The sequence below is a fragment of the Leucoraja erinacea genome, chromosome 2 (genome assembly GCF_028641065.1).
Source record: "Leucoraja erinacea ecotype New England chromosome 2, Leri_hhj_1, whole genome shotgun sequence".
In the NCBI taxonomy this organism is placed as follows: domain Eukaryota; kingdom Metazoa; phylum Chordata; class Chondrichthyes; order Rajiformes; family Rajidae; genus Leucoraja; species Leucoraja erinaceus.
The window spans coordinates 27,731,161-27,756,739 of record NC_073378.1 but is presented as its reverse complement, the minus strand read 5'-3'; the positions used below and the strand labels follow the sequence as shown (position 1 = coordinate 27,756,739).

At 46.4% G+C, this 25,579-nt stretch overlaps 1 protein-coding gene across 1 annotated transcript in view; it reads left to right on the top strand.

Annotated features, from left to right (window-relative positions):
* Positions 1-25,579, top strand: part of LOC129708183 (LYR motif-containing protein 4) — a 163,227-nt gene that overhangs the window by 28,351 nt on the left and 109,297 nt on the right. The window contains exon 2 of the mRNA XM_055653801.1: positions 23,025-23,145. Within this exon, the coding sequence (XP_055509776.1) occupies positions 23,025-23,145 (121 nt within the window). The remainder of the gene's footprint in view (positions 1-23,024; positions 23,146-25,579) is intronic.

Here is a 25,579-nt window from a genome sequence, read left to right as displayed (position 1 = left end):
TTGGGAAAACTATTTTCAATGTAAAAAATGATCAGAAGACAACAAATCAGCCATGATCATATTGAATGGCGGTGCAGCCTCGAAGGGCCGAATGGGCCTACTCCTGCACCTATTTTCTATGTTTCTAAATGCAAATTAATGGACAAAGGATCATGTTGAGATTTGGAAGTCAAGTCAAGTTTATTCGTCACATACATATACGAGATGTGCAGTGAAATGAAAAGTGGCAATGCTCGCGGATTGTGCAAAAAAGAAAGAAACAAACAAACTACAAACAGAATGGAACAGAATCACATGGACTCCCACATATTACATATTTGTGGGAGGAAAGAAAAAGGAAAAAAACAGCAATTTTAAAGTATTTCTATCTATGTGTACTGATGACTTGAATGAAGAGATCAGGGCACACTTTAAAAAGTGCAAATGAGATGACACTTGTAAACGCACTAAGTACTGCGAAAGAAAGAAAATAACCAATAATGTGCCAATTATGGTCCTCATCCTCAACCCTAAGAAGACGAAGGAAATCATCGTTGACTTCAGGAAGACCAGAGGTGGCAGACATACCCCCATCCACATAAACGGGACTGAGGTGGAGCGCGTCTCCAACTACAAATTCCTCGGGGTATACATCTCAGAGGATCTGTCCTGGTCCCTCAACACCACCAAACTGATCAAAAAGGCGCAACAGCGCCTTTACTTTCTGAGGAGGCTTAAGAAAGCTCACCTGTCCCCCCAGATCCTGACCAACTTCTACCGCTGTACCATCGAAAGCATCCTGACCATCTGCTTCACGGTATGGTACAGCAGTTGCACCACAGCTGACAGGAAGGCACTACAACGGGTGGTGAAAACCGCTCAGCACATCATCGGTGCCCCGCTCCCTGCCGTGGATGCCCTCCACCGCAAACGGTGTCTGAGACGGGCTGGGAAAATCATCAAGGACCCCTCTCACCCCAACCATGGACTATTTGCCCTCCTCCCATCAGGGAGGCGGTACAGGAGCCTCAGGTCTCGCACAAGCAGGCTGAGGAACAGCTTCTTCAATAACACCATTACACTGCTGAACACACAGTCCCGTCGCTAGCTATCCTTATACTCTCCCATTTGTATACATTTATTTGCCTATGTACCAGTTTAATTCATCCACAGTCCACACATTGTTAACCAATATTTTCATTTGTATTTTTATTTTGTACTTTTATTTTTATTTCTACTATCTTGCACTATGACCAGACGCTAAACTGCATTTTGTTGTACCTGTACTCGTATTTGTGCAATGACAATAAAGTTGAATTGAATTGAATTGGAAAAAAAACATACTACAGAAAGATTAAACTGCTCCTTTGGCAATCCCTCACGATGGAGGAAGAGTAGCTTTCCTTCTGATTTTATAGTTTCCAAGGTGGCTAATGAGGCCCATGTCATACCTGCAGATTCTTCAGCAGATAGAGCATGACATACCACACAGGGAAGATAAATTTCAAGGAGCTGCCGATATTGGTTTACAAGTAAAGTGCGGGACTAACTCCGCAGGTCAGGCAGCATCTTTGGAGGACATGGATAGGTGATGTTTTAGGTCAGCAATTTTCTTCAGACTGATTGCAGTGGAGCGGGGAAATCTGGAGATAGGTGGGACTGGACAAAGCCTGGCGAGTGATAGGTGGATACCAGTGAGGGGGGGGGGGGGGGGGGGGGGCGACTGACATATGGGAAAACAGATGAAAGGACAAAACCGTCGCCGTCGCGGGGATGGCCGAGTCCAGAGCGGGTGGAGCGGTGGAGGAGCGCTGCTGCTGCTGCTGCTGCGGCCCGACCGGAGAGTCGGAGGCTCCAACGACAGGTCGGTGGACGGCGGCACCGGGAGCCCGCGGCTCCCTGGAGGGAGACCGCTTTTCAGGGCTCCTGCAACGGCGACTTCCCCCGCCCGAGTTGCGGGGTTGAAGAGCTCCTGGAGCGGGGCCTATATCACCGCCCCGCGCGGCTTGGAATGGCCGCGGGACTCTGCGAGCGCACGCCGGGGGCTCTAACACCAAGACCCGGTGTGCGACCTCGCACCACCCGGCGTGGCTTTAATGGCCGCGGGACAATTGCCATCGCCAGCCGGGGGCTTTGACTTTGACTCTGACATCGGGGGGGGGGAGAGTGCAGTGGAGAGATAAGTTTTTTTGGCCTTCCATCGCAGCGATGTGATGGATGTTTATGTAAATCATGTTGTGTCTTGGGTCTATGTGTTTGTATGTATGGCTGCAGAAACGGCATTTCGTTTGGACCTCAAGGGGTCCAAATGACAATAAATGTATCTTATCTTATCTTAAAAGCTGTGAGATAAGAATGGAAGAGGAGTGAATTGTGAAGCCGGAGGAAGGGGAGATGTTACAAATCCAGGTAGGCCTTGGGAAGAGAGGGGGAAGGAAACAAATGGCAGATAGATGGGTAGTTGATGAGATGGTGCAATTCTTTCTCTGCTCTCGATGAGCTATTGTGTGCGCGTGATGAATGGCTGTGAGGGTCCAGGTGCTCCGTCTTTCTTTTGTGACACAGATTCACAGATGACAGTGAGGTCATGAGAACATCTTTAAATTCCTCCTTACGTCCGCCTGTAAGTTATTTCAGTCAATGATGTCTTCGAGCTCAGTATTGGAGCATGGGTAAACACAAATGCCATGTACACACTGCAGCTTGACTGGCCAGGTGCCCTTGGTTCTGGTGAAATCTAGTTATCATCGATGGAACAATTGCCACTTAGTTGCGAAGATTGGTTCCACTTCTGCAGGAAGTTTGGAGGGGAGGCGCAGCAGCAAGAAAGATCGAAACGTGTTGAGGGAATGTGGAAATAAAATAATTCTCAAATTCTGCAGAAAAAAAGCAGCAATTGGATTTAGATCAAAAGGAGAGATAACAATTGGGCTGCAAGATGAAGACAGGAGGGTATGGAAGTGAGGGGGGTGTACCTGGGATGCCAGGTATCAACGTTGAGCCCTCTGGAGACATTGTGGGCTTATCAATGAAACGTCAAAGAAGGAGAGTGCCCACCTGATGACCCGATGACGTACCTACCCTACCTTTCACCACCAATCCCACTGTGAATAGCAAGAGTGCCGACTTATTACAAGGATTGAAACATCAAGTCCTATTAGCTCTACTAGTGATCCCAGTAATCCACTTTCAATGGATCGTATGATATTGCTCAAAAACGTTGAGCACCCGGAGAAAACCCACGTGAGCACCCCTTACATTAACACTACCTTACGCACACTAGGGACAATTTATAATTTTACCAAGCTAATTAACCTACAAACCTGTGTTTAAGAAGGAACTGCAGATGCTGGAAAATCGAAGGTACACCAAAAAGCTGGAGAAACTCAGCGGGTGCAGCAGCATCTATGGAGCGAAGGAAATAGGCAACGTTTCGGGCCGAAACCCATCTTCAGACTGATCGGGGGCGGGGGGGGGCGGGGACAAGAAAGGAAAAAGGAGGAGGAGCCTGAAGGCTGGGGGATGAGAGGAGACAGCAGGGGGACTGAGGAAGGGGAAACAGCAAGGACTAACAAAATTGGGAGAATTCGATGTTCACGCCCCCAGGACTCCCTGCAGACTCCCCAAACGGAATATGAGGTGCTGTTCCTCTCATTTCCGGTGCTGCTCGCTGTGGCCATGGAGGAGACCCAAGACAGAGAGGTCGGAGACGGAGTGGGAGGGGGAGTTGAAGTGCTGAGCCACTGGGAGGTCAGCTTGGTTATTGCGGACCGAGCGGAGGTGTTCGGCGAAACGATCGCCCAACCTGCGCTTGGTCTCACCGATATAGATCTGCTGACATCTAGAGCAGCGGATGCAATAGTTGAGGTTGGAGGAGATGCAGGTAAACCTCTGTCGCACCTGGAACGATTGCTTGGGTCCTTGAACGGAGTCGAACCTACAAACTTGCACGTCTTTGGAGTGTGGGAAACCGAGGAACTCGGAGAAAACCCACACGGGTCATGTGGAGAACGTACAAACTCCATACAGACAGCACCACTCCATACAGCCAGGATTGAACCTGAGTCTGAGGCAGCAACTCTACTGCTGCGCCACCGTGCTGCTCTGAAGGGGGAATTAATTGGGTTATGTTGAGAATATATTTTTTATGGGATCACTGGCCTCAAACTTACTGCAACTCTACCGCTGCACCACCATGCCGCCCCAGATATCAGTCACATGCAGCCAGAAGCAAAGATCCTATAGGATATTTGGGCAGAAGAGATACTTGAATTTTCCATCGTACTCGGCACAGACTTGTGGGCTGAATGGTCTGGTCCTGTCCTGTACTTTCTATGTTTAAAAAGTGCTGCCCTGCACATTTATTTTCTAAATCTTGGGAAAGATTTGGAGGGATCTGTCCGTGTTGAATGCAGGCAAATGAGTCTGGCTAAGGTGGGCCCTTGTTCAGCATGGGCAGGTTTGGTTGAAAGGCCTGTCCATGACTATAAAACTCCATTTAATCCTATTTAGAGGCAGTTCATTTATGCAGTAAATATTTTTGATTTATGGATCCTCGGGATATCACAGTTCAAGTTGACCTGCTACTTGGTAATGACAATGTTGCAGGAGTATGTAATTTTGCAATGTTAGTGTATGAGTGGATTTTAATAACAAGTGGATTGATAAGAACAATTGCTTTTTGCATGATATATTAAGATAGGTGACAGCAATCAGTTCAGTGCATTGGCATACTGCAGAGCAGTGTGAAGTCTTAAGAACAAATTTGATATTGATAAAGTCATTCAAATAACACCAAGCACATTTTGACAGATGCAATTATGAGTAACCAGGTTATGAAAAAAAAAATCTTTAGTTGGCAAAAGAAAATCTGTATTTTATGATGAGTAAGAGTGTTCGCAAGAAGCTATTGACCTAGATTATTATTCCACTCAGGTTTTCTTTGCTTTTATTTCTGCAATGTTTGCCATCTGTGTAGTATTCTATAACTGGAACACAGAATACAATTGATCCACGAAAGGAGCTTCTTGGAAAAATTGCAATAATTCAACTATTGAAAGCGGAATGTCATAGTGGCAGCAATTATAGATATTTTCAGCATGCTTGTCACTTGATTGAATACATCAGTCAGTGATAGCTGATGTATATAGATTCATAGAAACATAGTAACATAGAAAATAGGTGCAGGAGTAGGCCATTTGGCCTTTCGGGCACCGCCATTCAATATGATCGTGGCTGATCATCCTAAATCTGTACCCGCTCCTGCTTTCTCCTCATATCTCTTGATTCCGTCAGCCCTCAGTGCCAAATCTAACTCTCTTGAAAACATCCAGCGAATTGGCCTCCACTGCCTTCTGTGGCAGAGAATTCCACAGATTCACAACTCTGTGTGTGAAAAAGTTTTTTCCTCATCTCCCTCCTAAATGGCCTACCCCTTATTCTTAAACTGTGACCCCTGGTTCTGGACTCCACTAACATCGGGAACATTTTTTCCTGCATCTAGCCTGTCCAATTCATTAAGAATTTTATATGTTCCCATAAGATGCCCTCTCATCCTTCTAAATTCCAGTGAATATGTCCAGTCGATCCATTCTTTCATCGTGTCAGTCCCGCCATCCCCTGGTGAACCTACGCTGTACTCCCTCAATAGCAAGATTGTCCTTCCTCAAATTAAGAGACCAAAACTGCACGCAATATTCCTGGTGCGGTTTCATCAGGGCCCTGTACAACACAGTAGGACCACCTTGCTCCTGTACTTAAATCCTCTCGCTACGATCCATTCTTTCATCATATGTCAGTCTGATCATAGAGTCATACAGCATAGAAACAGTACCTTTGGCCCACTGCAACTTCTACCGCTGCACCTTCGAGAGCATCCTTACCAACTGTATCACAGTATGGTATGGCAACTGCTCTGTCTCCGACCGGAAAGCACTGCAGAGGGTGGTGAAAATTGCCCAACATATGAAGGGCGGTGCAGGCTCGAAGGGCCAAATGGCCTACTCCGCACCTATTTCTATGTTTCTATGGCACACCTGGACATTGTACTAACACCATCAAGAGCAGATACCGTGATCGGCATCATACTATGACAAACGATGAGTACGGCCATCATCACCGGTTCCTTGCTCCCCACCATTGAGTCTGTCCAAAGCAAGCGTTGTCTGCGAAGGGCGCTCAGCATCGCCAAGGACCGCTCTCACCCATGGACTGTTTACCCTCCTACCATCCGGGAGGCGTTCTCGTCTGGTCTCTCCGTTGCCGGACCAGCAGGTCCAGGAACAACTTCTTCCCTGCGTCTGTCACACTACTCAACAATGTACCTCGGTGACTGCCAATCACCCCCCCCCCCAGACACTCCTCCCACAGGAAAAACACTATGACTGTATGCATGTAAATAGATTTATTTATTGAAATCATATTCTACGTCGCTCTTCCAGGGAGATGCTAACTGCATTTCGTTGTCTCTGTACTGTACACTGACAATGACAATTAAAGTTGAATCTGAATCTGATCGTGTGGGTTTTCTCCAGGTGCTCCCACACTACCCCAAAACGTACAGGTTTGTAGGTTAATTTGCATCTGTAAATTGTATATTGTCCCTCGTGTGTAAGATGCTAAAGTGGGAAACAATGTGTACGGGTGATCAATGGTCTGCGTAGACTCGGTGGGTGAAGAGCCTGTTTCCAGGCTGTATCTCTAATTAAACTAAACTGCCTCCTCTGGCAGCTCGTTCCACACATCCACCACCCGGGAAAAAGTTTCCCCTCAGGTTCCTACTAAATCTTGCCCCTCTCAACCTTCTGAACCTTCTGAATTTTGTAGTCGGCAGGGCAGTACTCTGCATATCGCCAACTTGGACAATTCTTTACATTTTTCTTTTAATCAAGCTAATTAACCTACAAACCTGTACGTCTTTGGAGTGTGGGAGGAAACCGAAGTTCTCGGAGAACATCCACGCAGATCACGGGGAGAACGTACAAACTCCATACAGACAGCACCCATAGTCGGGATCGAACCCGGGTCTCTGGCGCTGCATTTTGCTGTAAGGCACCAACTCTACGGCTGTGCCGCCGTGACTGTCTCACCTTAAACCTATACTGTCTGGTTCCTTGATTCCCCTACTCTGGATAAAATACTCTGTGCATTCACCCTATCTATTCCCCCCCCATGATCCTATAGAGACCACTTGAAGCACCTCATCCTCCAGCGCTCCCAGAAATATAGACCTAGCCTGCCCAATGTCTCCCTATAGCTCAAGCTCCCAAGTGCTGGCAACCTCCTTGTAAATCTTCTCTGTGTCCTCCAGCTTAACAACATCCTTCAGTATCCGAAAGGGGTGGGAGATTGCAACCTTCACGTGGTCCACCCTGTTTCGACGAATGCAATCAACCCAGCGTACACAATCAAGTGAGATCAAATAGAACAAGTTGTCCTATAACGTTAGGCTGTACATGCCATATACATAAAAACATAGAAAATAGGTGCAGGAGTAGGCCATTCAGCCCTTTGAGCCTGCACCGCCATTCAATATGATCATGGCTGATCATCCAACTCGGTATCATGTACCTGCTTTCTCTCCATACTCCCTGATACCTTTAGCCACAAGGGCCACATCTAACTCCCTCTTAACTTTAGCCAATGAACTGGCTCAACTAAATTCTGTGGCAGAGAAGAAATTCTGTACGCAAGAAGAAGTATCAGAAATATTAAAATTTGTGGTGTACATCAATGATTTACCCAAAATTCTTATTCAGCCAAATCACTGCAGCTTATAAAACCTTTACGCGGTGTGCCCCATTGCCGTACATTATGTTTATTCTCACATGTACTGAGGAACAGTGAAAAGCTTTCTATTGCATTCTATCTATACAGATTAGATAATACAGGTCCATTACAATTTCCCGGCAATTGGCGGTCTGGCATCTCCTTTAATCCAGACAAAATTACGCTATCTTTAAGAGCTCTCTAACTCTCTCTTGAAAGTTTCCAGAGAACTGGCATCCACCACCCTCTGAGGCTGAGAATTCCAAAGATTCACAACTGTGTGAAAAAGTGTTTCCTCGTCTCCGTTCTAAATGGCTTATCCCTTATTCGTAAACTGTAGCCCCTGGTTCTGGACTCCCCCAACATCGGGAACATGTTTCCTGCCTCTAGCGTGTCCGAGCCCTTAATAATCTTATGTTTCAATAAGATACCCTCTCATCCTTCCAAACTCCAGAGCATACACTGCCGATCTCGATCTAATCGGGACTTCCGCGGCAGATTGGAGGGTCGAATTTTCCCACTGTGGCCCGGGCTGTGGAACTCGGGCCCAGCCAGCGCTGGCAGATCCGTTCCCATAGCTGACTTCTGAGGCCGACTTTGCGGGCCGGTAGTTCGGCTTCTTGACGGCTCGGGCGGAATGTTCCGGTACCATTGGACACCTCTCCAAGGCCGTGACCTCTGTTGGTCCGGCAAAATGGATAATCCAGAAAGGCTCTGGAACCAAGGGTGCTGAAAAATCGGTGGTGGGCGTCTACTATACCTAAATACAATCTATATTGTATGTTAGAATTATATTGTGCACTCTGTATCTTCCCCTCTGCTCTACTTATTGTACTTGGTTTGACTTGATTGTATTTAGATTTGGTATATCTGATTTGTTTGGAGAGCATTTAGAATACGTCACTGTACCTCGGTACATGTGACAATAATAAACCTAAACATTGCCTACCTTTATCTTTATAATGTAACGATTTATGTTTGTCATGCAAAACAAAACTAAGCTATCAAAAGCCCAGCTATTCAAACGCGCAACAGCCGGTTTGACTGACGTTTGCAGCTGGATCTTTCAGCTGCAAATGGCATGAGAAAATAGATATTTTCTTTTTTTTTTAACGTTTTTTCTACCTTGCATATTGCATGAATTTTTTGTATTATAGTACCAGGGGAGTCTTCAAGAGACTGCATTTATATTGAAGCAAATAGATTCTATGGTGAGTGACAAGCGTGACTGAACCTTTGCCCAACGTGAGCAAGTGTTAATGCGTAACATACGTCGAGAGCACTGGCACCTTTATCAGAGGTCAACTCACTGTGGAGTCAGGAAATGGAGTTATGTCGTTTATCAACTTGGTCTCAAGTAATGGACCGCAGTAATTAGACCAGAGAGCAGCTCATCGCCATTTCAGATTCAGATTCAGATTCAATTTTAATTGTCATTGTCAGTGTACAGTACAGAGACAACGAAATGCATTTAGCATCTCCCTTGAAGAGCGACATAGCAAACGATTTGAATTAAAAAAAATAATAATAAGTGTAATAAGTGGGGGGGGGGGGGGGGGGTGATTGGCAGTCACCGAGGTACGTTGTTGAGTAGAGTGACAGCCGCCGGAAAGAAGCTGTTCCTTGACCTGCTGGTTCGGCAACGGAGAGACCTGTAGCGCCTCCCGGATGGTAGGAGGGTAAACAGTCCATGGTTGGGGTGAGAGCAGTCCTTGGCGATGCTGAGCACCCTCCGCAGACAGCGCTTGCTTTGGACAGACTCAATGGAGGGGAGCGTGGAACCGGTGATGCGTTGGGCAATTTTCACCATCCTCTGCAATGCCTTCCGGTCGGTGACAGAGCAGTTGCCATACCATACTGTGATGCAGTTGGTAAGGATGCTCTCGATGGTGCAGCGGTAGAAGTTCACCAGGATCTGAGGAGACAGATGGACCTTCTTCAGTCTCCTCAGGAAGAAGAGACGCTGATGAGCCTTCTTGATCAGAGTAGAGGTATTGTGGGTCCAAGAGAGGTCATCGGAGATGTTGATTCCCAGGAACCTGAAGCTAGAAACACGTTCCACCTCCGTCCCGTTAATGTGGATGGGGGTGTGCGTGCCGCCTCTGGACTTCCTGAAGTCTACAATGAGCTCCTTGGTCTTCTTGGAGTTAAGGGCCAGGTTGTTGTCAGCGCACCATGCTGCTAAGTGCTGGACCTCCTCCCTGTAGGCCAGCTCATCGTTGTTGCTGATGAGGCCAATCACCGTTGTATCATCTGCATACTTGATGATGGTGTTAGTACCATGTACAGGTGTGCAGTCATAGGTGAAGAGGGAGTAGAGGAGGGGGCTCAGCACACAGCCCTGAGGAACGCCGGTGTTTCAGGGTGAGGGTTGAAGAGGTGTGCTTGTCTAACCTCACAGACTGGGGTCTGTTGGTTAGAAAGTCCAGTATCCAGTTGCAGAGGGAGGGGTCGATGCCCAGGTTACCGAGTTTGGTGATCAGTTTTGATGGAATAATGGTGTTGAATGCTGAGCTGTAATCGATGAACAGCATTCTTACATAAGTGTCTCTGTTGTCAAGGTGGGAGAGGGCGGAGTGAAGTGCCGTTGAGATGGCATCCTCTGTACTCCTGTTCTTGCGGTAGGCAAACTGATAGGGATCCAGTGTGGGGGGTAGGCAGCTTTTGAGGTGTGCCAGGACCAGCCTCTCGAAGCACTTGGTGATGATGGGGGTAAGTGCAACTGGGCGGAAGTCGTTGAGGCTTGCCGCAGTGGAGTGTTTTGGCACTGGCACGATGGAGGTGGCTTTAAGGCAAGTGGGGACAACTGCTTGGGCAAGTGACAGGTTGAAGATGTCAGTCCAGACGTCTGTCAGCTGCGCAGCACAGGCACTGAGCACGCGCCCGGGGATGCCGTCAGGGCCAGCAGCCTTACGTGCATTAGTCCTACTCAGTGCCACGTACACGTCGTAGGGGGTGAGTGTGAGGGGTTGGTGATCGGCAGGTAGCACAGCCTTGATGGCTGTCTCTAGATTGTCCCTGTCGAAGCGGCCATAGAAGTGATTCAGCTCCTCAAGGAAGGAGGCGTCGCTGGATGTGGGGGTGATGTTGGAGGGTCTGTAGTCCGTGATGGCCTGGATGCCTTGCCACATGCGTCGGGGGTCGGAGTTGTTGTTGAAGTGCTCCTCAATCCTGAGCTTATGGCAGTGCTTGGCCTTCCTGATGCCCCTCTTCAGGTTAGCCCTGGATGAACTGTAGGCTCGAGCATCGCCTGACCTGAAAGCGGTGTCCCGTGCTTTCAGCAGTAGCCTGACCTCGCTGTTCATCCATGGCTTCTGATTCGGGTATATGGTCACCTGTTTGAGGGAGTTGACACTATTGATGGTGGAGTTTATAAAGTCCAGAACAGAGGATGTATAGGAATCAATGTCCGTGTGAGAGTCAAGGGTGGCCTGGGCTGCAAACGCCTTCCAGTCAGTGTTTCCAAAACACTGCTGAAGTGTGAAGTCCGCTTCCTCTGACCAGACTTTAACTGTCCTTACAGTTGGTTTAACCCGTCTGATGAGTGGGGAGTACTTAGGGAGCAGGAACAATGAGACGTGATCAGACTGACCAAGGTGGGGGAGGGGGATGGCTTTGTAAGCTTCAGCCATATTGGTGTAGACTTTGTCCAGTGTCTTGTCTACTCTAGTGGGGAAGGATACATGTTGGTGGAATTTGGGGAGTACAGTCTTCAGGTTGGAGTGATTGAAGTCACCCGCAACAATGAAGGCTGCCTCGGGGTTGTGCGTCTGTTGTTTGCTAATGGCAGTATGCAGCTCTTTCATTGCAAGCTTGGCATTAGCATCAGGAGGGATATAGGCTGCAGTCACAACAGTGGAGGTGAACTCTCTGGGCAGATAGAACGGTCTGCATCTAACCAAGAGGAACTCAAGGTTAGCTGAGCAGTGACTCTCGATGATGGTGGAGTCTGTGCACCATGCTTTGTTTACATAAATGCACAGACCCCCCCCCCCCTCTGGTCTTACCAGAGTCTGATGTCCTGTCCGCTCGGAGTAAATGACGCCCCGATAGCTGGATGGCGCTGTCAGGAACGTCAGTGTTGAGCCAAGTTTCAGTGAAGATCAAGATGTTGCAGTCCTTGATCCGGGTGTGGGAGGTGATCCTTAGCCGGAGTTCATCCATTTTGTTTGCCAGTGAGCGCACGTTGGCGAGGAAAAGGCTAGGAATCGCTGCCCTGTGTGGGGCTAGCTCTAACCTGGCCTTTAACCCACCTCTGCGTCCCCGGCGGTGTTTTCGTACCCGTCGCCGTCTGTTGGTGCTTCTGGTGGGCCGAGCTGGCTTGGTGCGCGCTGGTATTCTGCCGCTCCGTTGCTCCGCGTCTGCGTTACTCCGCAGGCGGTCTTCAGCCCCGCGGCTCTGCTGATGGTCTCCAGCCCCGGGGCTTACCTGGCGTTCTCCAGCTCCACGGGTCGGGTGGTGGTCTCCAGCTCCACGGGTCGGGTGGCGGTCTCCAGCTCCACGGGTCGGGTGGCGGTCTCCAGCTCCACGGGCCGGGTGGTGGTCTCCAGCTCCACGGGTCGGGTGGTGGTCTCCAGCTCCACGGGTCGGGTGGTGGTCTCCAGCTCCACGGGTCGGGTGGTGGTCTCCAGCTCCACGGGTCGGGTGGTGGTCTCCAGCTCCGCGGCGTTCTCCAGCTCCACGGGCCCGGTGTCGTTCTCCAGCTCCGGGACTCACCTGGCGTTCTCCAGCTCCGCGGGACGGTTGGGCTCCGGGGATCGGGTGAGTACCGGGAGTCGGGCCAGGACCGGGGGTCGGGTGAGGGCCGGGGATCGGGCGTGGGGCCGGGAGTCGGGCGAGGGCCGGGGGTCGGGCGAGAACCGGGCGTCGGGCGTGGGCCGGGAGTCGGGCGAGAACCGGGAGTCGGGCGACGGCCGGGAGTCGAGCGAGGGCCGGGGGGGGGGGTCAGGGCCGGGGATCGGGCGAGAACCGGGCGTCGGGCGAGGGCCGGGGGTCGGGTCAGGGCCGGGGATCGGGCGAGAACCGGGCGTCGGGCGTGGGCCGGGAGTCGGGCGAGAACCGGGGCGTCGGGCGTGGGCCGGGAGTCGAGCGAGGACCGGGGGTTGGGTCAGGGCCGGGGATCGGGCGAGAACCGGGAGTCAAGCGAGGACCGGGGATCCGGTGAGGACTGAGGGTCGGTTGGGCTCCACAGGTCGGATGGCGGTCTCCAACCCCGCGACTCACCTGGCGGTCTCCAGTCGGGTGCTCTGTTGCTCTGATGAGCTCAGACGGAAGAGGGAAATTGTCCAAAAAGTTGTTGCAGCCGCAGGAACCGAAGTCCAGAAGTTCCTGTCGGCTGTACGAGATGAGTACAAGGCTGCTCCGAGTGAGCAGCCTTGAAGCAGGTAAGGGGATCGTTGCTCTTTTTCCCATTCTAGGGACACACAGGGCGTCGCGGTGTGCCCGCGCCACCGCCATTTTGTTCTGTTTGGGCAGTAACTGCTGGCCTTTGCATGAATGCATTGTTTTAGAAAAAAGCAAAGGGAGTTTCCAGAGTGGGCATCTAGGTGTCAGTATTAAAATTAGTCCAAAGGATAAAAGTCTGAAGCTATTAAAGTAGCAATGTTACAAAATTTTGAGATTTTAAAAATCAAGTCTGCAATTTATCCCATCAGATAAAGCATAACAATAAGTTTAATTTGACACCAAATTCACTTTCATATCTCAAGTATTAAAAAAGTTATGGCCATTTTCATACTCGGAAATTAGCATCTCGTTCCCTATTGATTTTCAATGGACATTACAAAAAAGCTGTGATCTTGGATAGTCAAAAGCCCATTTCTTAAGGAAAGATTAACATTTTTAAATAGCCTAAGTGTCCAAAGATTATTCACAAATAATTCACAATATAACATGATTTTTATATCTAATTTACATTAATTTATAGGCCAAATGGAAGGAATTTAGTGTTTAATTGCTGTAAATAAATGCCCATTTAAATCGGCTTTCTAGTGGGTTCATGTGGAACGCGCTGGTTTAGAACGTTGACATCGCGCTGGATTAGTGCCCTCAAATGCCGAGAAAAATACTGCGGGATATAAAAAGCCCAAAATGAACTACTCGCTATAGATAACTTGATATACAGGGTTATATATATGCCCCATTTAATGTAAAAATAAGGTACATACCTTTAATAGTTTGCTTTATAAAACCCTGGGGCTGCGAGAGGTTGCGGAGTGAACGAGAGCTTTTAAAACTATTATATCTATTATTCGAGGCCTATAAAACTAATAATAACTTTTGCGACCGGGTCTTGCAGCGATTCTCCGTTAATGATTTACTAGGCTGAACATCTGCGATTGGAACAGCCTAGTAAAAATCGCGTTTTAAACCCGCCCCCTCCAAACAGCGCCAAAATCACACACAAGGGGTGGGGCAGATGCTCAGCCACGATTCAGGTAGGTTTTGTAACATACCTAATTAAAGTCAATATTTAGACCAGCTGAACTTCTAATTAAAAAAAGTGCTAGAGCAGCTCAGCGGGTCAGGCAGCATCTGTGGAGAACACGGATAGGTGACGTTTCACAGAGTGCTGGAGTAACTCAGCAGGTCAGGCAGCATCTGTGGGGAACATGGATAGGTGACGTTTCACAGAGTGCTGGAGTAACTCAGCGGGTCAGGCAGCATCTGTGGGGAACATGGATAGGTGATGTTTTGGCTAGGAACTCTTCCTCAGACTACATTCCAGCCACATCTAGCTACTGAATGGATAGCATGCAACAAAGGCTTTCCACTGAAGGTGGCATAAACCTTTGGAACAATGTGAGGTATGTAAGAGGCTTTCAGATAGGCACATAGACATGTAGCGATATGGATCAAGAGCAGCACAGTGACGCATCTGGTAGAGCTGCTGCCTTAAAACACCAGAGAACCGGGTTCACTCTGGTGCTGGTACACAAAATTGCTGGAGAAACTCAGCGGGTGCAGCAGCATCTATGGAGCGAAGGAAATAGGCGACGTTTCGGGCCGAAACCCTTCTTCAGACTGAGTTTCTCCAGCAATTTTGTGTACCTTCGATCTTCCAGCATCTGCAGTTCCTTCTTGATCACTCTGGTGCTGTCTGTGTGCAGTTTGCACCTTTTCCCTGTGACCTCGTGGGTTTCCTCCGGGTATTCTGGTTTCGTCCCACACCCCAAATACATGCAGGTTTGAAGATTAATTAATCCTCTGTTGTGTGTAGGGAGTGGATGAGAAAGTGGGATGACATAGAACTAGTGTGAACGGGTGATCAATGGTTGGGCAGACTCGGTGGGCTGAATAGCCTGTTCCCTTGCTGTATCTCTAAACTGAAATCGTGTGAATACACTGATTTATACAGATGACACACAAGACTGCAAAAGACCACAGCTGAATCATAGAGTGATACAGTGTGGAAACAGGCCCCACTCTCCCACACCAGCCAACAATGTCCCAGCTACATTGGTCCCACTTGCCTGCGCTTGGTCTATATCCCTCCAAACCTGTCCTATCCATGTGCCTGTCCAACTCTTTCTTAAATGATGGGATAGTCCCAGCCTCAACTACCTCCTCTGGCAGCTTGTTCCATACACCCACCACCCTTTGTGTGAGAAAGTTACCCCTCGGATTCCTATTAAATCTTTTTCCCTTCACCTTGAACCTACAGTATGTCCTCTGGTCTTCGATTCCCCAACTACGCAAAAGACTCTGTGCATCTACTCGATCTATTCCTCTCATGATTTTGTATACCTCGATAAGATCTCCCCTCATCCTCCTGCGCTCCATGGAATAGAGACCCAGCCTACTCAACCTCTCCCTATAGCTCACACCCTCTAGTCCTGGCTACATCCTTGTAGGAGGAGTAGGGAATTATAGGCAACACTTTCTGGGTTTCTGTATTCATTTGCAGGTGTGCATACTCCAGGCATATCTGCCTGTTTACAGGATCAAGGCGGTGAATGGCAACAAACCTGGGCCAATAAATTTTCCTTATGATGTATTGATACGTGACAGAACACCTCTGCTCATCTGTCCGGGCTGATTTTTGGCTGTGAAACATGATGTCTGGTCTTTTAGTTTAGTTTAGAGATAGAGCACAGAAACAGGCCCTTCGGCCCACCGAGTCCTCACCAATACCCACATACTAACACTATCCTACACACACTTGGGACAATTTACACATACACCAAGCCAATTAAACTACAAACCTGTACGTATTTGGAGTGTGGTAGGAAACCGGAGCACCCGGAGAAAACCCACGCAGGTCACGGGGAGAACGTACAAACTCTGTACAGACAGCACCTGTAGCCAGGATTGAACCCGGGTCTCTGGCTCTGTAAGGCACAACTCTACCGCTGCGCCACCGTGTCGGCTAAATAAAATCATCTCACGCATTCTTGTTTTATTTGTCCCAGGGCATTGAGAGTGGCTTGAGAAGAAAAGAATATAAAATAGAGATTCACATTTGAATAAGAAATGCCTTTATTGATATTGTTTTGAATTTTTTTTGTTAGGTTTGGGTTTATTATAGTCTCAGCATTATATAGTTCTCCGCATTGTAGCGCATCAGTTCCATAGACAAAGTCCAATGTCCGCAATGGGGTAGAGGTGAATCGGACAGCACCCCAGCTTATGGAAGGACCGTTCAGAAGCCTGATAACAGAGGGGAAGAAGCTGTACCTGAGTCTGGTGGTGCGCACTCTCAAGCTTTTGTAAATTCTGCCAGACGGGAGTGGGAAGAAGACGGAATGACCAGGGTGGGACTAGTCTTTAGTTATCAAAGCCTACAGCAGGATATTGATCAGTTGGGCAAGTGGCTAAAGGAATGGTTAATGGAGTTTTATGCAGATAAATATGAGGTGTTGCATTTTGGGAAGTCTAACCTGGGAAGGACATTCACAGTAAATGGCAGGGCTCAGGGGAACGTTGGAGGCCAGAGGGAGGTACATAGTTCCTTGAAAGCGGCATCACAGTTAGATAAGTTGGTCGAGAAGGCTTTCGGCACATTGGCTTTCATTAATCAGAGTATTGTATAGAAGTTGGAATGTTATGTTAAAGCAGTACAAGGCACTGGTGAGGTCACTGTTGGAATATTGTCTTCAGTTTTGGTCACCCGCTATAGGAAAGATGTTGTTGAGATGGAAGGAGTGCAGAGAGGATTTTTGAGCATGTTGCAAGGAGTTGAGGTCCCGAGCTACAGGGAGAGTTTTGGCATGCTAGGTCTGTATTCCTTGGAGCGTGGGAGTATGAGGGGTGATCTCATAGAGGGGTCTTAGATTATGTGGGGGAATTAAGAACCAGAGGACATATGTTTAAGATGAGTGGGGAAAGATTCTATAGGAATCTGAGGGGCAACTGTTTCACACAAAGGATGGTAGGTATATGGAATGAGCTGCCAGAGGAGGTAGTTGAGGTAGAGTCTATAACATTTAAAAGACTATCAATAAAGTCTATAACATTTAACATCCAGGGACATGGATAGGAAATGTTTAAAAGGTTATAGGCCAAACTCTGGCAGTTGGGACGTAGGGATGGGCACCTTGGTTGGCATAGGCCGAAGGGCCTGTTTCTGTGCTGTACGACTATGATAATGGAGGGGAAGAAGCTTTTCCTGAGTCTGAGGATGTGCAGACATTCAAGCTTGAACTATGGTAACTTTAAAAATATAATTATTTTGCAAATATGCATATTTTGGGCTGAAATGCAATCATAAATATTTTATGGTTAACTTAATGTATTCTGACATCTTTCATTCAGTTTGCAGATTGAAACAATCCCAGCTGAATTAAAGAAACTTAAATTGTTTTCTTCTCCACTTGAACAATGATAGATTTAAGCCCTTCTGATGTGTCTGACATGCCATCTTTGGTAATGTCCCATATGGCCTACAGCCATGAATCAGTGCAAGCTGACATCTAAAAATTCATTCAGCATAATATTACATTGGAAATATATAAGTATGTGCAGTGTGAATATCTGTCTGAGTTTGAGAAATTAGTCGCAGTTTTTAAGGTCAAAGTTATTTCTCCAACGATCCTATTTGTAATTTGTTTCCTCATTACTATTAAGTTTCTCGCAGAATAGATCAATAAATGACAGGGACTTAATCACCTCATTCTTGTTGCCCTGTAATGATATTAGAACTGGAAGCTTTTTGAATTTGTTTGGTCATGATTGAAGATTATTTTCCCCTCATCTTTGTAGATCACTGAAAACCACATAATCTGTTGTGATTGAAATGTACTCTCAATTAAATGATTTAGAGACTCTTGGCTCAAAGACTCTTAAGAATTTTTGACATGTCATTTGTTTAAACGTCTCTCTCTTTCTCATAATACCACAAAGCTACCAGAGAACGAACAGTCTGATACAGACCAGCTGCAAATGAGAATTAGATTTTATATTAAGCAAATCCTATTAACAATACCGCCCCGTGTCTCTTTATAGGTGAACAGGCCCTAATTAAAAGCGCTGCCATCTGCCAGTGTGCCGCAGTGGGCTGGAATTCAGTAGTCCAACGAAACCTCATTGATTGAAATGTATTATGTATGAGCTCACAGGGTTGCGCTAGCAGTGGAAAGAAAATGAGAAAAAAAAAACGATAGATGTGAAACCAAGGGTTATTCAACATCATCCCTATGAAGGTGTGCAGGAGTTGAAAAATTATTATAGTTAAATTATGAGAAAGGTGTTGTGTTATTTGTCAACGATTTGCATAATGCAATGAACAGTGTAAGAATAATTACTTCTCTCGTCCTGGACTTGCAATAATGTTACTCGGGGTTTGCGTGAGCTGAATGTTCTGCGCAGAAACCTGTAGATCATCGTAGAGAACTGAGCCAAATGATGCAGAGAAAGCACAAAAACGGTCGTAAGCGTTTAACTAATAAATAAGACAGATGGAGGCTTTATAACCATTTTGAACAGACACAGAATAGGGTGCCACTTGACTCGTAGAAAATATGCCACACACAGGATTCCAGGGAAATAAGGAGAGAGAAGAATAAAAAAATTAATAAGTGAGAGGGATGATAATAGAGAAGAAAGCAACACCTAGAGGAAGCTGCAGGGATTATAGGATGAGTGGGAAATAGGAACACTGGACCTGGGGGTTAAATTAGAGTTGAATCAAGTGTTGTGAAGTTTAAACTGAGATCGACACAAAACGCTGGAGTAACTCAGCAGGACAGGCAACATCTCTGGATAGAAAGAATGGGTGACATTTTGGGTCATGGGGTGAGGGAGACACGTAGATAGGGAAGTGTAAGGTGTGAAATGAGGTTCAAGAACAATGTAGAATAGATCTTAGATAGACACAAAACGCTGGAGTAAATCAGCGGGACAGGCAACATCTCTGGAGAGAAGGAATGGGTGACGTTTCGGGTCGGGACCCTTTTTCAGCATAGATCATTGTTGGCTTGGAGAAGTATCACGTTAGCATTGATCACATTATTAAAAATATGAATTTTGACGTTGTATGGCAAGCTTACAGTAGGAAGTCACTGAGTTAATAAGAATAATGCAAAGTTAAATATGTTTATATTTAAATTTTCTAACTTGGAGTAACATTTCGATCTCAACACTCTGTAGATATGTCCACGAGACATAGGAGCAGAGTTAGACCATTCGGCCCATGGAATTTACTCCACCATTCAATCATGGCTGATCTACCTTTCCCTCTCAATCCCATTATCCTGCCTTCTCCCCGTAGCTTTTGCGCTCAGAGGGTGGTTAATGGACATCTGGAGTTGATTAAAACATTTGTTGGAAAGGCAATTACAAATTCTTCTGTCTTCAGTGTTGGTGTGACATCTGACTATTAATACTTGATTGATGGAAACATACAGAATGGAAGCAGTCCCTTCATCCCACGGATTGCATGCCAACCATCGATCACCCGTTCATGTTAGTTCTATGTTATCACACTTTCACGACCACTCCCTACACACTAGGAGCAATTTACAGAGGCCAATAAACCTACAAACCCACACACGTCTTTGAGATGTGACAGGAAGTCAGAGCACCCAGAGAAAACCCACGTGATCACAAGGAGTACATGCAAACTCCACACAGCGATAATTCTTCTTCTCGTACATTTCCCAAATATACAGACGGAAGGGAAAATTTCGTAAAATCGGCATTAGTTTATTACAGTTAAATATATTGTTTATTGCTGTGTCACATCTCCACTATGTAAATAGTTTCTGTCACTTGTCAGTACAAAATTTCACTGGTGATGCAGGCTTTCATGACTTAGTTTAAATTTAACAGATCATCATTTATACTAAGATGACACTTCAATGTGAATTTAGGATTTCCATTTTCTGTAGAGCATTTAGTTTTTTAAAACATTTCCAGAGCATGAGAGTTTAGGGTTCGGGTCTTGACGTTGGAGCCCCCGGTGGGTGCTGGTAAGTCCCGCGGCCGTTAAAGCTGCGCCGGGCGATGCAAGGCCCTGCTCCGGGTCGTTTTCAACCCCGCAACTCGGGCAGGAGATGTTGCCGTTGAAGCGGTCTCCCACCAGGGACACGTGAGCTCCCGATGTTACCGTCCGCCGCGCCTGCAGCTGGAGCCTCCGAGCTCCGGAGTCAGGTCGCAGCCGCGCGCCACCACAGTTCTCTGGCTGGCCAGATGGTGAGTCCACAGGCTCCGCGACTGGAGCCCCCACGTCGTTCCGGCTGGAGGCCGCTCCACGGTGCTAGGCCCCTACGACAATGGAGACCCGACAGGGAAAAGGTCGAGTCCCCCGTACAGGGAAGAGATTTAAAAGTTTCCCCACATATACACAACTAAAAACAATATATAAACTACAACCAAAACATACACTTAACAGGACAAAAATTTTAAAAAGACAGACGGACTACAGAGGCCGCTGCCGACAGGCGCCGCCATCTAATGTGTGGATTTAGAATTAAATTTTGAGATTTAGAATTAAAAGAAAAAAGTGGCTATACTTTAATAAAAGATTAGCTTGAAATGCTCAGAGAGAACCTGGGTTTGACGTCCAGCAATAAAAGCTCTACAATCAACCAGTGTCCTGATGAGGGAGGAGCTTGGTGACTGTGGTTCCTCCCTGAAATGAGGCTCCGACTAGAAATAAGTGGTTTTAAGATTCAGCGTTGGTGCAATTCTCCACGATCAAATGGACAGCAAGCGTGTGCTGTCAATGTTCATCCACAAATAATGGCGATAGAGGTGATGAAAGCTGACAAACGACAAGGGGGGAAAGACAGTTGCAATTAGCAGGTGGCTGCCTTAGATTTGATCTGTAGGTCTCTCCCCGAGTCTGACTTCTGCATATTCCATCAGCAGAGCCTTTTTTTGTTTCCTCCACTACTTACATGCTTCCTCTTAATGTGTCTGCTATTCATGTTAAATACATTTGAAAGACACTCGGACAGGCACATGGATAGGAGTGGTTTAGAGGGATATAGGAGCTAATGCAGACAAATGGGACCAGCTTAGAATGGGGCATCTTGGTCAGTATGGATGAGTTGGCTGAAGAGCCAGTTTCCATGCTTTATGACTGTGTTGCAGTCTGTGAAACGCCGCCAATCCATGTTCTCCAGAGATGCTGCCTGACCCACTGAGTTACTCCAGCACTCTGTGAAACGTCACCTATCTATGTTCTCCAGAGATGCTGCCTGACCCGCTGCGTTATGTTTAATTTAGTTTAGTTTATTGTCACGTGTACCGAGGTACAGTGAAAAGCTTTTTTGTTGCGTGCTATCTTGTGAGCGAAAAGACTATACATGATTACAATCAAGCCATCCACAGTGTTCAAATACAGGATAAAGGGAATAACGTTTAGTGCAAGATAAAATCTCATAAAAGGGCACTGTAATACATATCCCACCATTCCCTTCATATCTATATCCCTATCCAAAAGTCTTGTAAATGCCATTATTGTATCTGCCTCCACAACACCTCCAGCAGAGCGTACGAGGCTCTGTGTTAAAACAGAACTTCCCCCATACATCTCATTTGAAATTTGCCCCTGTCAGCTTAAAGTTCTGCCCTTTGGTATTTGAATTTTTTCTATCCTTGGAAAAAGATTCTTACTGTCTATGTCTCTCATAATTTCTATGATCTGTGATGGCTGAAGGTTGTTTTTCAGCTGGAATCCTGTATTTGGCCAACCTCTGCCTGTACTCGCTAGAATTTATAAGATTGAGGGGGGATCTTATAGAAACGTACAAAATTCTTAAGGGGTTGGACAGGCTGGATGCAGGAAGATTGTTCCTGATGTTGGGGAAGTCCAGGACAAGGGGTCACAGTTTAATGATAAAGGGGAAATCCTTTAGGACCGAGATGAGAAAAACATTTTTCACACAGAAAGTGGTGAATCTCTGGAACTCTCTGCCACAGAAGGTAGTTGAGGCCAGTTCATTGGCTATATTTAAGAGGGAGTTAGATGTGGCCCTTGTGGCTAAAGGGATCAGGGGGTATAGAGAGAAGGCAGGTACAGGATATTGAGTTGGATGATCAGCCATGATCATATTGAATGGCGGTGCAGGCTCGAAAGGCCGAATGGCCTACTCCTGCACCTATTTTCTATGTTTCTATGTATCTGAAACCCTCTCTCCAGGCATCATTCTGGTATACCTCCACTGCACCCTCCTCAAAGCTTCCATATATTTCCTGTAATGGGGTGACCAGAAATGCACGCAATATTCCAAACGTGGTCTAACCGAAATCCTGTAGAGCTGTATCATGACTTCCTGTCTCATGTACTCAATGCCCCGAGCAATGAAGAACAACCATACCATTTGCCTTATTTTGTAAACCAACATCTGCAGTTCCTTGTGCCTTATTTCATAAGTTCATCAATGATAGGCGCAGAATTAGGCCATTTGGCCCATCAAGTCTACTCCACCATTCAATCATGGCAGATCTATCTTTCCCTCTTAACGCCATTCTCCTGCCTTCTCCCCATAAACCCTGACACCTGTACTAATCAAGAATCGGTCTATCTCTGCTAAAAAATATCAATTGACGGCCTCCACAGATTAACCACTCTGACTAAATAAATGTATTTTCATCTTCTTCCTAAAGGAACATCCCCCCCCCCCCCCCCCCCCCCCCCCCCCCCCCCCCATCCTTCTAAAGTTCCAGCGAGCACATGCCCAGTGCCGTCAAACACTCATCATATGTTAACCCATATTCCTGGGATCATTCTTGCAAACCTTCTCTGGACCCTCACCAGTACCAGCACACCCTTCCTTAGATATAAAAGTATTTCAAAATACCTCTGCTAAATGTACTCTTTTAAAATCTTGCAGGAACTTTGCGCTCCGGAGAATTCGGGAAGCTTTTCAAGAAAACAAAAATGAGACGAACCCTGAAATTATCCAGGAGCTGATAGAAAAGGCTAAAAGCACCAATGAAATTATTCAGCGACAGGTAAGTTGTCTTTTTCAAGCTAAATTCCACCTCTTAATATTCTCTCTTGGTGCTTTGTGTTAATTTAGGTAAATCAATGGTTGAAATGGTGGAGTGGTTCAAGAAATATTTTGCCCCATCAGTTTACTATCTACATTTATAAGATGGAAACAAATAAAATGTAAGAGTCAAACAAGTGTGGCCAATACTTATTTTTTTGCCGTGTTTTCTTAATTGTTGAGTTCCTATGTCAATTTAATGTGTTGTAGTGGAATAATCCTGGCATGCAGCCCTGAGAGAGAACTCGAGTCATCACCACCTTTTGGGCCATATTCATGCACAGAGCCAATAGACAATAGGTGCAGGAGTAGGCCATTTGGCCCTTCGAGCCAGCACCGCCATTCAATGTGATCATGGCCTGTGGACTATAAGTCATAAATGTTTAATTATCATGTGTACCAAAACAGAACAATTAAATTCTTTCTTGCAGCAACGTAACAGGATTCCCAAAAAGTTAACCTGCAAGTCGAATCGGTAGTAAAGAAAGCAAACTCAATGTAAGCATTTATTTCAAGAGGGCTTGTATACAAAAACATGGATGTGATGCTGAGGCTCTATAAGCTGCTGGTAAAGCCGCATTTGGAATATTGTGAGCAGTTTTTGGTACCATATCTGGCTCTAGAGAGGGTCCAGAGGAGGTTTGCCAGAATTATCCCAGGAATGAGTAGGTTAACCTATGATAAGCACTTTTCAGCACTGGGCCTGTACTCGCTGGAGTTTAGAAGAATGAGGGGGGGAACCTCATTGAAATTTACAGTATAGTGAAAGGCTTGGATAGAGTGGATGTGGAGAGGATGTTTCCACTAGTGGGAGAGTCTAGGACTATAGTTCATAGCCTCAGAATTAAAGGACGTTCTTTTAGGAAGGAGATGAGGAGACACTTCATAAAGGTTGTGCAGGCCAAGTCAGTGGATATTTTTAAGGCAGAGATAGATGGGGTTAGGAGGGAGAGATAGATCAGCCATGATTGAATGACGGAGTAGACTTGATGGGCCGTATGGCCCAATTCTACTCCTATTCCTTATGACCTTATTAGTACAAAAACTAAGCAAAAGTCCCTCGTGCAACCAAGGCGGTCTGTGGTTTGAAGTTGGAAGTTTATATTTGAGGCAGCGCCTCCTGTAGATTCCTTCGATGGTAGGGTGGTCAGAACCCATGATAGACCAGACAGGGTCCCCCCCTTTTTATAATCTCCTTCGTTCCTGGGTGTTTGAGTTGCTGAACCAGACTGTAATACAACCACTCAATATACTCTCTACCGTACACCTGCAGAAGTTAGGGAATGTTCGTCGACATACTGATTTCATTGCATTGGGTACTGGCTGTCTTAGCACACATGTTTGAGTGAATTTTGTGTTACTACTAATTATATTGTAATATTAAATTATGTTAATTTTTATTGATAATTATTGATTCACTTGAATCTTGTTGAGGTCGGCGATCTTGTACGCTATGTGCATGGGAGCACATGGTATTGGGGGTAGGATACTGACATGGGTTGATAATTGGTTGGCAGACAGGAAGCAAAGAATAGGAATTAACGGGTCCTTTTCAGAATGGCAGCCAGTGACTAATGGGGTGCCAAAAGGCTTAGTGTTGGGACCCCAATTCTTTGCAATATATATTAATGATTTAGACAAGGGAATGTGATATCTCCAAGTGAGTGATACATGATAAAGGTATGTGATAAATGTGATATCTCCAAGTTTGTGGATGACTCAAATCTGGGTGGCAGTGTGAGCTGTGAGGAGGATGCTATGAGGCTGCAGGGTGGCTTGGATAGGTTGAATGAATGGGCAGATGCATGGCAGATGCAGTATAATGTGGATAAATGTGAGATTATCCACTTTGGTGGCAAGAACAGGAAGGCAGAATATTATCTGAATGACGTCAGATTAGGAAAAGGGGAGGTGCAACAAGACCTGGGTATGCTTGTACATCAGTCACTGAAAGTAAGCATGCAGGTACAGCAGGCAGTGAAGAAAGCTAATGGCATGTTGGCCTTCATTGCGCGAGGAATTGAGTTCAGGAGCAAGCAGGTCCTACTACAGGGCCCTGGTTAGACGGTACCTGGAGTATTGTGTGCAGTTTTGGACTCCTAATTTTAGGAAGGACATTCTTGCTATTGAGGGAGTGCAGAGTAGGTTTACCAGGTTAATTCCCGGGATGGCGGGACTGACATATGATGAAAGAATAGTTCGACTGAGCTTGTATTCACTGGAATTTAGAAGGATGGGAGAAGATCTTATCGAAACATATAAAATTCTTAAAGGATTGGACAAGCTTGATGCGGGAAAAATGTTCCCGATGTTGGGGGAGTCCAGAACCAGGGGTCAAGGTTTAAGAATAAAGAGTAGACAATTTAGGACTGAGATGAGGGAAATATTTTTCACCC